This window comes from Pyrus communis, chromosome 4 (assembly GCF_041283825.1).
Source record: "Pyrus communis isolate YQ-2024b chromosome 4, ASM4128382v1, whole genome shotgun sequence".
NCBI lineage: Eukaryota > Viridiplantae > Streptophyta > Magnoliopsida > Rosales > Rosaceae > Pyrus > Pyrus communis.
The window spans coordinates 2093707-2106029 of NC_142568.1; the positions used below are offsets into that span (position 1 = coordinate 2093707).

Consider the following 12323-nt stretch of genomic DNA (forward strand, 5'->3'; position numbering starts at 1 on the left):
GACAAGTGACTTTTCTCAATCAACTTGATGAGTCAAGTGTCGAAACCTTTGATCACTTAATTACTGATCTATTTACCAGTGATTTTTTTTCCCTTAAAGAAATAACGATATTCATTAAAACAATTTCAATAATAAGTACATCAAAGACATGTACAAAACAAAAATTTCAACATAATTGTAAAAACAATAGCTCCAAATGACTAAACTAACAATTAGAAAACCCATAACACCAAAAAATTTGACATAAACCCACATCCGAGCCTATATAGCTCAAAACAACCAAGACCTTAAGGACCTGTTTGGTGGATTGGATGAGATTGAGTTTTAGAGATATAATTGGATTGGTAGGAACTTGTAAGACATGACTTGTAACGCATATATAATGATATATTAGATACTTATTCTATTGTGGATTTATAACTCATATTTTGTTCATCTCACACTTTGACACAATAAACAACAGATTGAACTCAAGTCTATTTTAATTGACCATAACTTATCTCATCTAATCCACCAAACGAGACCTAAATGAATCCATAACCCTAAATCATAACAATCACCATTAATCGAAGCCGCTCTGCCATTGAACGCACCACATCTTCCCATAAACAAGCTATACAACAACAAGAAGTCGTCATCAAATAGAGTGATTGAAAAAAAAAGGACAAATCACACTGAAGTCCTTTAAACGTACGAGTCATACACAAATAAAAGAACACAAACAAGTGAATTACAAAAAGTAAAGAAAAGAAGAATTGAGTGGTAGCACGTTGAAGTATGGAGTGGGCAACTCTTTTCATGGTCGAAGTCCCCATCTCTCTTTTGATCTTCGCACCCTCTCAAACCTCCCGTATGATTTCACTTCACCTTTCACAAAGAAGCATGCTTGCCAAATGAGTGAGGAGCTTTGCACTAAGCAGCGTGCAAATGGGGTTTCCTGCCGACAAATGAACACGTGACATTTATATCTTCGCAGTCCATCCATCCATCCATCGCCCCGACTGAAAATATCAAATTATTATTTTTCCATCGTTATCTCTCATCTGTTTCTCTCTCCTCTCTCATTCACACACAATTTGATACAGTTTTGACGCAATTCGACACAATTGACACACGCACGCAGAGAGAGAAAGAGGGGTTGAAGGAGGAGCGTTTTCTTTCCCCTTTTGTGTAGTTTTCTTTCCAGGCTTTGCAATTCAAATCATGCTAACAACTGGGTAGCTGTTGCCTGATTGATTGATTGATTGAAATCCATTCATTTCCCTTGCAAAAAAGAAAAGCCCAAATCTCAGTTTTTCAGGCAGGTGCTTTTTCTTTCCTCCCTTCTGCTAATCTCTCTCAATTTTAATTTTTTTTCCCCCACTTTTTGACCTAGAGTTTCTGGGTTTGAATTATTATTATTCAATTTTAGTTTGTTGTTGTTGTTGTTGTTGTTGTTTTGAATAGTTTGATTTGAAAATGCTCAGACATGGTTTTCGAAGTCATGTCCTTTCTGGTTGGGGTGTTTGTGTTTGTGTGTATGTAATGAAAGTATATGCAAATTTTATTAATATTTTGTTAGAAGTAGGATTTGGGTTTCCTATAAATTTGTTTTCTTTGGTGGTATGTAGTTTTTTAAGATCTTTATAGATGTCAGAGGAACTGTAGACTTTCAATAACATGTATAGATTCTTCTATCTGTTATGTTGACATATCTATATGTTCTTGTTTGTTCATTTCATGGGAATTGGGTTTTTCTTTTTATTTTATATATATCGGTACATATGTTTATGTGGGAAATGAATTATGATCAATCATGTCTGGGTGTGTTTGGTGATTATAAAGTGTGCTGGAATTGTATTGAAGATGTTGAAATTGTGAACTTGAAGGCAGATAGAGCATGTCTTACCAGCAGGGCTATCAATTCGATTATATGGCGGATGAAGGGGACATGTCTGATTTTGTCGAGGATGTGGAGGAAGAAAATCAAGGTGGAGATATGGGTCTTGATGAATATGACATGGTTTGTTTCCATCAACTCCTGGCCCCCATTGTTCATTGTTCAATCCTTTGTTTTTTTTCCTGTTGTACTAAATGGACTTGAAATTCCTTTGTTCTTGAGTTTGAGCAGCTTACCAAAGTGTCAGATACGTCATCTGCGCAAGCGAGAAAGGGAAAGGACATTCAAGGTATTCCATGGGACAGATTGAACATAACAAGGGAAAAATACAGATTGACGAGGCTAGAACAGTACAAGAATTATGAGAACATCCCTTTATCTGGGGAAGCTGTGGACAAGGTTTTCTTCTTGTTCTCGAGCTTTTTCTTCATTTCATTTCATTTCGCAAATTAGCAAGTCACTATTGAAGTTAGCAGACGTCACTAATAATATGTGTTAACTTTGACCAGGAGTGCAAACAAATGCAGAAAGGTGGAAACTACTATGACTTCTTCCATAATACAAGACTGGTTAAACCTACAATCCTTCATTTCCAGGTTTGTGGACTTGTAATGCCATAGCTGTTTATCATTTTTACATTTTTTGATGGTATACTTCACCACTAATCCCGCTCTCTCTCTCTCTCTCTCTCTCTCTCATGGGTTTTGTGCGTATGAACTTATTGCCTTAGATAATTTTGCTTTAGTTAAATGATACTTTTTTTTGTTCTAAAAGATAAAGTTATCCACTCCTTTTAGCTGTTTTCGCAAGCTAATGTTCATAAAACTTTTGCACGATAATGTTCATGAAGTTTACCTTTATATCCTACTTGACATTCTTTATTGATTTTTACATGCAGCTGAGAAATTTGGTTTGGGCCACTTCTAAGCATGATGTATACCTCATGTCCAACTTTTCAGTCATGCATTGGTCATCTCTATCTGGGAATTTGTCTGAGGTTCTCAATTTTGCAGGACATGTTGCCCCAACAGAGGTAGTACAACCTCCTGTACATAATGTGTATGATCTAGTTTCTTTGAAAGAAAATAAAGTAATCAAATGGGTTGTTTTTCATTTTTTTTCAGCTTTTGTTGGTTTATGCTCTCTCCCTCCCCCTCCCAATTATGTTACATACGTTGAGTGTTCCGTATAATTGCTATTTGTCCTCTACTTATGTCCATAGTTTAAGTTTGCCAAGTTCTATGGTCTTGCAGAAACATGCAGGAAGTTTATTGGAGGGTTTTATGCAGACTCAGATAAGCACACTGGCAGTCAAGGACAATTTTCTTGTTGCTGGTGGCTTTCAAGGAGAGCTTACTTGTAAAGTGAGTTTCTAATGTTTACATCTCAATAGTGTGTTGACAGTGCATGTCTGTTTGATGAGAGTTAAGTATTTCCACATTAGACGTATTGTTTCGTAAATCTGACAATTAGACTTGTCTGGGATCCTGCCATTCTGATGATTTTGCTTTGCCATTGACTTGTCAAGAAAAGAGCTAATGCCATTAGCTGGCTGGAAATTTGGTTACTGTATTTGATCTTGGAAAGTTACTTTTTTGTTTTTTGGGTAGAGATATGACCTCGCTACCAGAGTTTTAACTCCAGTTTAGTTTGTCCTTTACCAATCAGAACAACTGGCAATAGCGGCTTTCAGGGGAGTCAGACATGAATAGCTTGGTTTTTATATTATGAGCTATGTTGTGTGGTGCTCGTAATTTCTGTCTTGAAATTAATACTTTCTACCTAGGAAAACAAAAATGAATTTTGTAATAATATTATTAACTTTGTGAAAGGGGTGGTTAATAGTTATTTTTTACACGTTGTGTTGAGTGTGAGTACCATTTTGTACGTAAGATTGTTGCATGTAGAAGCTGAGATTCTATTATGGACAGGGAATTGTCTAAATATCTTGTAAAATATTTGACTGAATTTAAGTTAAATGAAATGTAAGAACCGACTAATATTCGATATTAGTGACAGTGTGCCAGTAAGTGTTTGTTGAGGTATGTGAAAACTTTTTGGAATAGTCTTGAGGTTGAGGGTAATGGAAGCTGTTCTTGGATAGGCAACCTAAGAGACACCTTCCGGACTTGAACCTGGAACAAATGCTGGTTAGGAATTAGATTACGAAAGTGCATAGCTAATCCGGTGTACTAGGATCCGCACTGAGCTCAGTTTTTGGATAAGCAAAGCGGTTTTGTTGCTCTTTTGTTGTACTATTAGTAAGAATGGTTTGACCTAGTCCTTTCTATGTGCATTCATATCTTTGGTTTCCGCAATGGTTTGTTAATGAAATGATTAAGTTCAACTAATGTGGTTGCTACTGATGGCATTGTAGGCGCTCATTTCTTGTTGGATGTAATATGTTTCTTGTAATTCTATATTTTTCATTATCAGATGCAAACTAGCGCTTTATTCTTATTTTTCTGGTTAATGTTCTGTTAAAGTAATAAATCATATTTTTCTGTCTTTATCTGCAGTCTCTTGATAAACAAGGAGTAAGTTTCTGTACCCGGACCACACATGATGACAATGCCATCACAAATGCTGTTGAAATATACGATAGATTGGGGTATTTTAGCTAGTTCTGAAATTCTGTTCGTCTGAATTGTTTCTTTTAATAAAACACAACTTGATATAGAAACGCTTTTTCAGGGGTGGAATGCATTTCATGGCATCCAATAATGACTGCGGCATAAGAGAATATGACATGGAGAAGTTTCAGCTTTTGAATCACTTTCGTTTCCCTTGGCCAGTGAATGTGAGTCATCCTAAGAACTTAATTCATATTGATGGTTTTGGTCAGATAAACTTACCCGCCTTTTTCTATTTCTATACTAAGAATCTACATATTTGTCTTTACACTTTCACTTTCTGTGATTTTCATTGACTCCAACCTCCCTAGATATTAATATTAGAAGGCTAAGTTGTGCGTTGAAGAGTATTATTTCTGATATATTTGGAAATTGTTGAGATGTCAACTAGGAAGGCAAGCTTTCAAATCAGTTTTATATTGTTCAATTGGTTGTGCTGAGGACAAGGACAATTTTTAAAATAAAAGGAAAATGGTGACTGGTGTAGGTCGCAGACTAATTTCATATTTTGGTTTAGCTTGATGGACATTTCGTTCTTTTATAGATAAATTGAAGCAATTTTCCTTTTCAGCTAATGACATAGGAACAATTTTCCTCTCCAACTAAGGTCGATGCCACTTGCCAAAATTTTTCTTCATTGACCCTCTCCTTAAAAGCACAAAATGTTGATTGAGCCAGTCCAAGTATTGAAAATATTTTGCAGACTTCATACAAATTACCTCTTTGAAATAGAAGAGTGCAATATACTTAAGTGCTTGTAAACTGGAAGTGATCCGCAATTGCTTAACGTGTTGGTTTCTGTGGTTATTCCTCCCAAAACTCTTTTTCTTTAACGTGGAGCTGACCTTATTTGCAGCATACATCAATAAGCCCAGATCATAGGCTTGTTGCGGTTGTTGGTGATCATGTAGATGCATTGCTGATGGATTCGCAGAATGGGAAGGTACCAAGATCTTTTTCCTTATCATGATACTCTTGTCTGAAACTTATTTTGTTGCGTTTCTTTCCATAGAAATATTATTGCTAATAAGATGAGGTAAACTGTTTGAAAATTGAACGCGAGACATGTAGACTTTGAGGAAATGGTTAATGATGGAAAAATACCAATACAAGTGTTATCTTTAATACGATTAACAGATTTTTGCTTACACAGTTGCTTTTATAATTGTTCAGCATAATCTACTTTTTGTTTATTTTTTAGTACACCTTAACTTCGTGTTAGCAGAGCAGTTGTGCTTCTAAATTCCCAATTTACATCTAAAAACATTTTCCAGGTTTTATTTTCAAATATGGGAACCATTTTCTAACTATATACAACTCTGTTTTTTTTTTTTTGTCATTCCAGACTATTGCTAAGGTCGTTGGTCATCTGGATTACTCTTTTGCGTCAGCATGGCATCCTGATGGTCGCATATTTGCCACCGGAAACCAGGACAAGACTTCCCGAGTCTGGGACATAAGAAATCTTTCATTGCCAGTTGCCGTTCTGAAGAATAACTTGGGTGCTGCTAGGTCAATTCGCTTTTCATCAGATGGTCAGTTCATGGTGGTGGCGGAACCTGCAGATTTTGTGCATATATATAGCACAAGGGCAGATTACGAAGTGCGGCAAGAGATTGATTTCTTTGGGGAGATATCCGGTGTATCAATGAGTCCCGATGACGAGTCTCTGTATATAGGAATCTGGGACCGAACATACGCCAGCTTGCTACAGTATAACAGAAGGCATACGTACGGATATCTGGATTCCTATTTTTGATCCTTTTGGCGAAGGGCTGTCCATCAGTGTTGGCAATGTGATTTTCTCAGAAGTTAAAAGCAGAAAGGGTGCACTGAAGTTGCGGTTTACTTTTTCTGAACTCTTTGTTTTAACTTTTTTTTTTTTTGTGTGTAGGTTAGTTTGATAAACCAAGTTTAAAGTTGGAATAAGCCAATGATTGATTAGAATTTAGAATTTGTACAGTGATGTGAAACCCTTGTTTGTTAAACCATTTCCTGATAAACCCATTTTTAGCTTTTTCCTAATCTTTTCTTTTCTTTTCACTGTTCCTTGTGCCTTTTTCTCTCCTATAGCAGAGTGAAATACAACAATTTTGTTCAAGGGTTCCGGACCGCTTAGTAGTCTGGAAAATAATCGTGAAATACAACAATTTTTCATCTTTGTCGTTCATTTTCTGAACTACTCAGTAGTCTCGAATTATTGAAGATAAGCCCAAAATACAATATGTGATATTGTAAAATTTGTTTGTTAACTGTTTTTATTTTTATTTTTAATTTTTTGTACTATACATATGAAACATTTTTTGTACTTTTAAGCGCTTTTTTTTAAAAATGTTTTAAGTTATTTTAAAAACGTTTCCAAACGAGCTCTTAATCTCAATGCCACATGCTCTTAATTTTATACTCTTTTTTTTTTTTATCATTTGTAATAACTAATCATGAATGATTAGAGTTCTACAGTATAATTCTTGGATTGCATTGTTTAAGAGCATATCCAAGAGAAGCTCGAAATTTTCGTTAAACAAGATAATGAACAATGTTAAAAAATTAATTTAGCTACTCAACTCAACTTTTCATTTATAGCAACACTCTATATTTTAACGAACTTTGAATATTTTACTATTAACAATTCAAACTAAACCCACTTATTTTCTAAAACAATCTCCTTTCTCTTTTTTTCTCCTAACTCAAGGCTAGAGTCTTATTATTTTTTTAATATTTAGCTGATGAACAATTACTCTATAAATTTAAAAAGTGATTGTTCAGTTTGCCATAAGAGAGATTCTTTTATGAAGTTACGTGTTTTTTTTTTTTTTTTTTTATTTTTTTATTTATTTATTTTTAATTTGACTCTCTAATTTAAACCACATTACTCCTTCACCCTTCTTAGTGTAGATACTATATCATTTTTCCAAAAAATAGAATTTTGGTTATTTTGCAGCATCTCTTCAAGATGTTTTGACACCGAATTTGGACTCGTCTAATTATCATGGTGCATTCATCATATTTAATTTTAAAATGGTTCATCTTTTCATTTAAGTTCATGATTAGTCTTACATTAAGTTTATGCTTAGTAACCTCTTCATGGAAGGTAGAAGGTTGTTCCATGCCTAACTATTTAAAACCACTACTTATGTATGGAAATACAATTATTCAGAAATTAAGAATTACTTTTAAACTTGGTTTAGTGAAGAGTGTTTTTCTTCCTATCCATAAACTCTTATCTCTTTGGTGGATTCCTTAGAGTGGCGAGTTGTTTATCTTCGAGTATTCACTTGTGGGTTCTCTTTGATCTCCGTTATCCGGTGTCATGCTCTAATTCATCTGTGGTGCCAATGAAATGTAAAAAGGGTAAGGTTATGAAATTGATGAAACTGCAAATCTATCAGTAAGAGTAAGAGTAGTGTGAGTCATCTCTGCACTGCCACAATGGAACTGGAAGCCAAGGTTCTCTTGTAGTAAAAATACAGAGGAACCCCATTGCTCCTGACACACCCCGACCGAAATCAAGGCGTGTCCGCCAGCACAGCTCGATTCGGGATCCTAGTGGACATTCCGGGTCGGGCCTAGGATGTGGTGGACCTCGGGTCGGGATGTGACAGCTCCAATATCTAGTTAAGACTATCGATGGAACAAAAATTCTTGGATGTTACTCCGAATGTTTTAACCATTAGATCTTGATTTACTCCTTCCCTCGACCGTGACACTGACAGCGATGCAAAGTGAGGAGGCGAGTGGGCTGGTAGTATCTCTATAAATATATGATGGGCCTAATTTGCCTTTCAATCCAAGAACTGGTAGTATCTCTGTAAATGAGTACATGAGGGGCTATGGAATGATACGTTCCCGTGCCACAAACAAGTACTTACGACAGGATCTTGTTGCACATCTTTGGGCCAGAACAAGCATGGAGTAGGCGTTTAAGTTTTATGTTGTTAAATGTTTTAAAAAATGTTGTTTAAGTTTCATGTTGTTAAATGTTTTTTTTTATGTTGGTTAATGTTATTTAATGTTTTTTCATATTGTTTAATGTTATTTCATGTTACTTAATTTAATTTAATGTTGTACAATGGCTTAAGAAGTTATAGGAAAAAAAAATAGAATTTAAAAAAATATGAAACAAATTTTGTAAAATAGAAGTTATAGGAAAAAAATGGAATTTAAAAAAAAATATGAAACAAATTTTGTAAAATAGAGGTTATAAAAAAAAAAAAAGAATTTAAAAATAGAAGTTATAGGGAAAAAAATTTGTAAATAAAAAAAAAAAACTATAAAAAAAAAATTCAAAAATAACAGTTAGTTGATGTCAGCTAGCTGTTGGATTAAAAAATTTGTTTAAGAATTCCTATCGGATATAACCGACAAGATTAATAACAATGTGGTCGGATACTATCGGATATAACCGACAAGAATAATAACAATGTTGTCGATTATATCCGACAACAATTCTTAAATTTCTGGCTAGCCCCGAGCAAGCTGGCTAGCTGGATTGGGTCAGCCCTTGGGCCCTTTTAGATTCTATGGGGCCCACGAGCCCTCCGGCCTAGCCTTCGGTTGGAGGCAGTTTTCGGGCTATTTTCGGTCCTCTGGACCATTTGGTTGGAGATGACCTTAATAGAGGAGAAATGAAATCTTATGGGTGGAGCTTGGATTATTTAAGGTGTTTGGTATCTATACCACCCACTCTCAAATCCATCAAAATCCATCATTCACTAAAATCCTTGCAAATCCTTGATATAATTTTTCATTGCACCTGGACTCTTGTGGACTTTTTAAAATCATAATCGACTATCTATGAATTTGAATGTATTATTTAAAATCATTTAAAATCTTAATTTGACTATACACGGATTTCAAAATCTTTTAAAATCTAATTGACTAAACCCGGATTTTAAAGTCTTATTAAAATACTATCAAATCCTATCAAATCCAAATTTGACTGCACCTTTCTAAGAGTATCTTCAAAGGAGATGTCAAATATAATATGTCAAAATTTTATTTGATGACTGATATGGCAAATTGAATACAAGTACTAAATCCTCTTTTTTTCGAAGGCATGTGTCAAATATTTATTTTATTATTTTATTGGGCCTAGTGTTATATTAACTATTAAAAAAATAATCAAAATTAGTTTTAGTTTTTATTCTATTGGTTGTTAACATGACTCTGCATTAAAAAATTAAATTAAATTATTTGACTCTTTCTTTGTTTGATGTAAAAAAAGGCAGCTAGAAATAAGGAGTCAAATGACTCATATGCCACATCATATATGACATATCCATTGGAGAACACTTGAATGTCTTTTTATCCTATTTGACATATTTGACATCTCCTTTGAAGATGGTCTAACGTTCTTTTTGATACAATGTCATGTCCCGATTTCAAGATAGGTCTAGGATTGACACATAATTTTAAGACGTAACTGTATAACTTATACAACCAAAACACTTAAAACATAATTTACATATTGGTAAGGTCTATCCCACTTACATACAATGCAAAAAGTCTGCAAAATATGACAGTAAGGAAAAAGGTTAACCTAACCACTCCAAGCGCTCAATTTCTCATGGAGTAGGATTCTCTCTCATCTTTTTTTCTCTCCCCTTCTCTCCCCTCCTATTTGAACGGTCACGGTTAAACCACGTCAACATCTTATATTAATTTTTTATAGAATGAGAAAGACAAAATAGATAATGTGAGAGGAAGGGATGAAAGGGGTTGGGAAGAGAATGAAAGAGAATCCTAATTCATTTCCTAGCATTGCTACTCAAGACACCTCGTACATATCAACATTTATGAACCTTCAAAATGGCTCTCTACACAGTGGTAATAGTACATCGCAAAAAGCAAAAACCCAAATAAGCTATAAAGATGGTGTGAATGTGTTGACTCTAAAAATTACAAAACCTACGTGGCGCGCAGGCCGAGTAACTAGTAAGCTAACTACGTCCTTCGGTCGAATGCGGGGCGTGCCAACTCGTCTGCCGAGCTTGGCCGAGGAGTAAAATTTGTTGATGTCGCTTTGAGCGCGTCGTTGACTTCTCTATCTTGCGATTGCGACCGAGGAAGGAACACTCTCGGTCTCTGGGTTCTACAGCCTGAAGACAAGGCTACTAATTCTGCGGAGTTCACAAATCGTCGGAGCCCGATTTGGTCACTGTGATTATATTCGTAAGAGTATAAGCACGTCGAATCGAGACCAAACTATATGGGCACAGGTACTCAAACGTGATGTATGTCTTGATGGTAAACATAGTTCGGCCGTCGGAATGCCGAACCCTGAAACCTACTTGCGAGTATCCAATCATAAAATAACTCGGCGTCCCGTACGCCGAGCAATGCAATTCGTAACACCTGACTATGCCGAGAAGGCTAGCAAGGTGACCTCTGCCAACAAAGGTTCGAAAACCCTTCTCGGCCGAGACTTAGATAGATAACCGGTCGACCTCGACGCAGTGCTGTTTATCCAAACTGAAGATGCTCGCCGGGTGCTTCCACAGTGCTGTTTATCCAAACTGAAGGTGTGTCGGCAGGAAAAGAAAAGGAAAAATCTCAAGGTGTTTGAGAGGTTTTGCGCAGGGCAATTGTATGCTGATTTTTGAAGGCCTTTTCTGTTGCATGATTTCTTGTATTTATAGTCCCCCATTCCTTGAAACCAATTCTGATTTGGATTGGGAGTCCTTGTCCCATTTCGCCTCTAACTCGAACAAACCTATTCCTACTGGGATTCTGAATTTTCCTTCTTTTCGGGACTCCATTCCTTGCCGATCGAGAATCCTGGTCGCACTAGGACTTCCTCGACCTTTCCTATTCATCCGGACTACTTAGGATAGGATTTGGCCGATCCTGCTAGCTGGCCCGGGATTTATTACTTGGCCCATAGTATTTACCATCACTTTGGGCCGAGCATATCCTGCTGCTCGGCCCAGCAATAATATTTTGGGCCCAAACATTGCCCCCTCGCTTCTGAGGTCGCCGACTGTTAACTCTTGGTCGGGCCTCGGCCTTGAAGAAGCGAAAACGTTTATTGCTTTTGTGGATTTTACTTCCTTAATGACCATTATTCCTGCGCATTTATGAGACATGATTGCACTTTCCTCGTTGCCCTCAACGCGTGGCCACGTGTCGATTTTTCGCCGCTCTTAAAACTTTCAATCATGGGCCTCGAGACCGTGCACTAACTGGAACGTCTTATCCTCATTAATGCATTAAAACTGGCGCCGCACGCAATCGTGCGTCCTGGATTTTCGACTCCTCGATCCCCTCTTCGCAGGTTCCCAAAATATCCGAAATGATTAGAACCTTTCCCGGTTAAATTTCCCCCCAAATTGAACCAGTGCTTTTCGAATTCCAGTGCCTTTCGAATTCCAGACGTTTGATATTCATTATGAAAAGCCTATAAATGACCACATTTCTGCCATTCGTATCTTACGCTTTCAGAAACTCCAAAATCCCAATTTTATCATACTTGTTCGTTTAAGCAAAAATCCTTCCAGTTCTTCCTTCTGCGATTTCTTCTCCAGTTTTCCCTTCTGCAATCTCTTCTTCTTCCAAACTATCTCCTATCATCTCTTCCAATGGCCTCCTTTATCTCGAAACTTTCCGATGAAGTCAACAAGTGTAAAGACTTCATCGATCGGAGCGTCGTCAAGATGCTGCGATTCGAAAATGACATGGCCACCACCCACCAGATTCTGGGTCCCCTCTTCAGAGACGTAGTGCCGTCGTCTGTCACTAACCTGCTCAAGGAGCAGTGTTTAACACCCCTGCTGCAGGGGTATGATTGGTCAAAGTGGATTCTGGCGCGGCCT

At 36.5% G+C, this 12323-nt stretch overlaps 1 protein-coding gene across 9 annotated transcripts; it reads left to right on the forward strand.

The window, feature by feature from the left end:
• The first annotated feature begins 591 nt into the window (after positions 1–591).
• LOC137722334 (putative WD repeat-containing protein C2A9.03) lies at positions 592–6537 on the forward strand. Of its 9 annotated transcripts, none has more exons than XM_088692256.1 (10): positions 592–1304; positions 1869–2002; positions 2111–2278; positions 2389–2475; positions 2778–2912; positions 3133–3243; positions 4399–4490; positions 4574–4679; positions 5369–5455; positions 5858–6537. In XM_088692256.1, exons 2-10 carry the CDS (start codon positions 1880–1882, stop codon positions 6269–6271), a joined length of 1323 nt encoding a protein of 440 aa, XP_088548382.1. In that variant the 5' UTR covers positions 592–1304; positions 1869–1879; the 3' UTR covers positions 6272–6537. The 9 variants fall into 9 exon arrangements, with proteins under 9 accessions (XP_088548382.1, XP_068317406.2, XP_068317411.2 ...); XM_068461305.2 differs by having other exon boundaries at positions 721–1304; positions 1873–2002; positions 2102–2278; XM_068461310.2 differs by having other exon boundaries at positions 723–1304; positions 1873–2002.
• The last annotated feature ends 5786 nt before the right edge of the window (positions 6538–12323 follow it).

Coding starts and splice junctions, on each gene's coding strand:
- LOC137722334 (XM_068461305.2), top strand. CDS start 1,880: ATGTCTTACCAGCAGGGCTATCAATTCGATTATATGGCGGATGAAGGG. Junction 4,491..4,573: donor GAAATATACGATAGATTGGG/GTATTTTAGCTA, acceptor ACGCTTTTTCAG/GGGTGGAATGCATTTCATGG. Junction 4,680..5,368: donor GTTTCCCTTGGCCAGTGAAT/GTGAGTCATCCT, acceptor CCTTATTTGCAG/CATACATCAATAAGCCCAGA.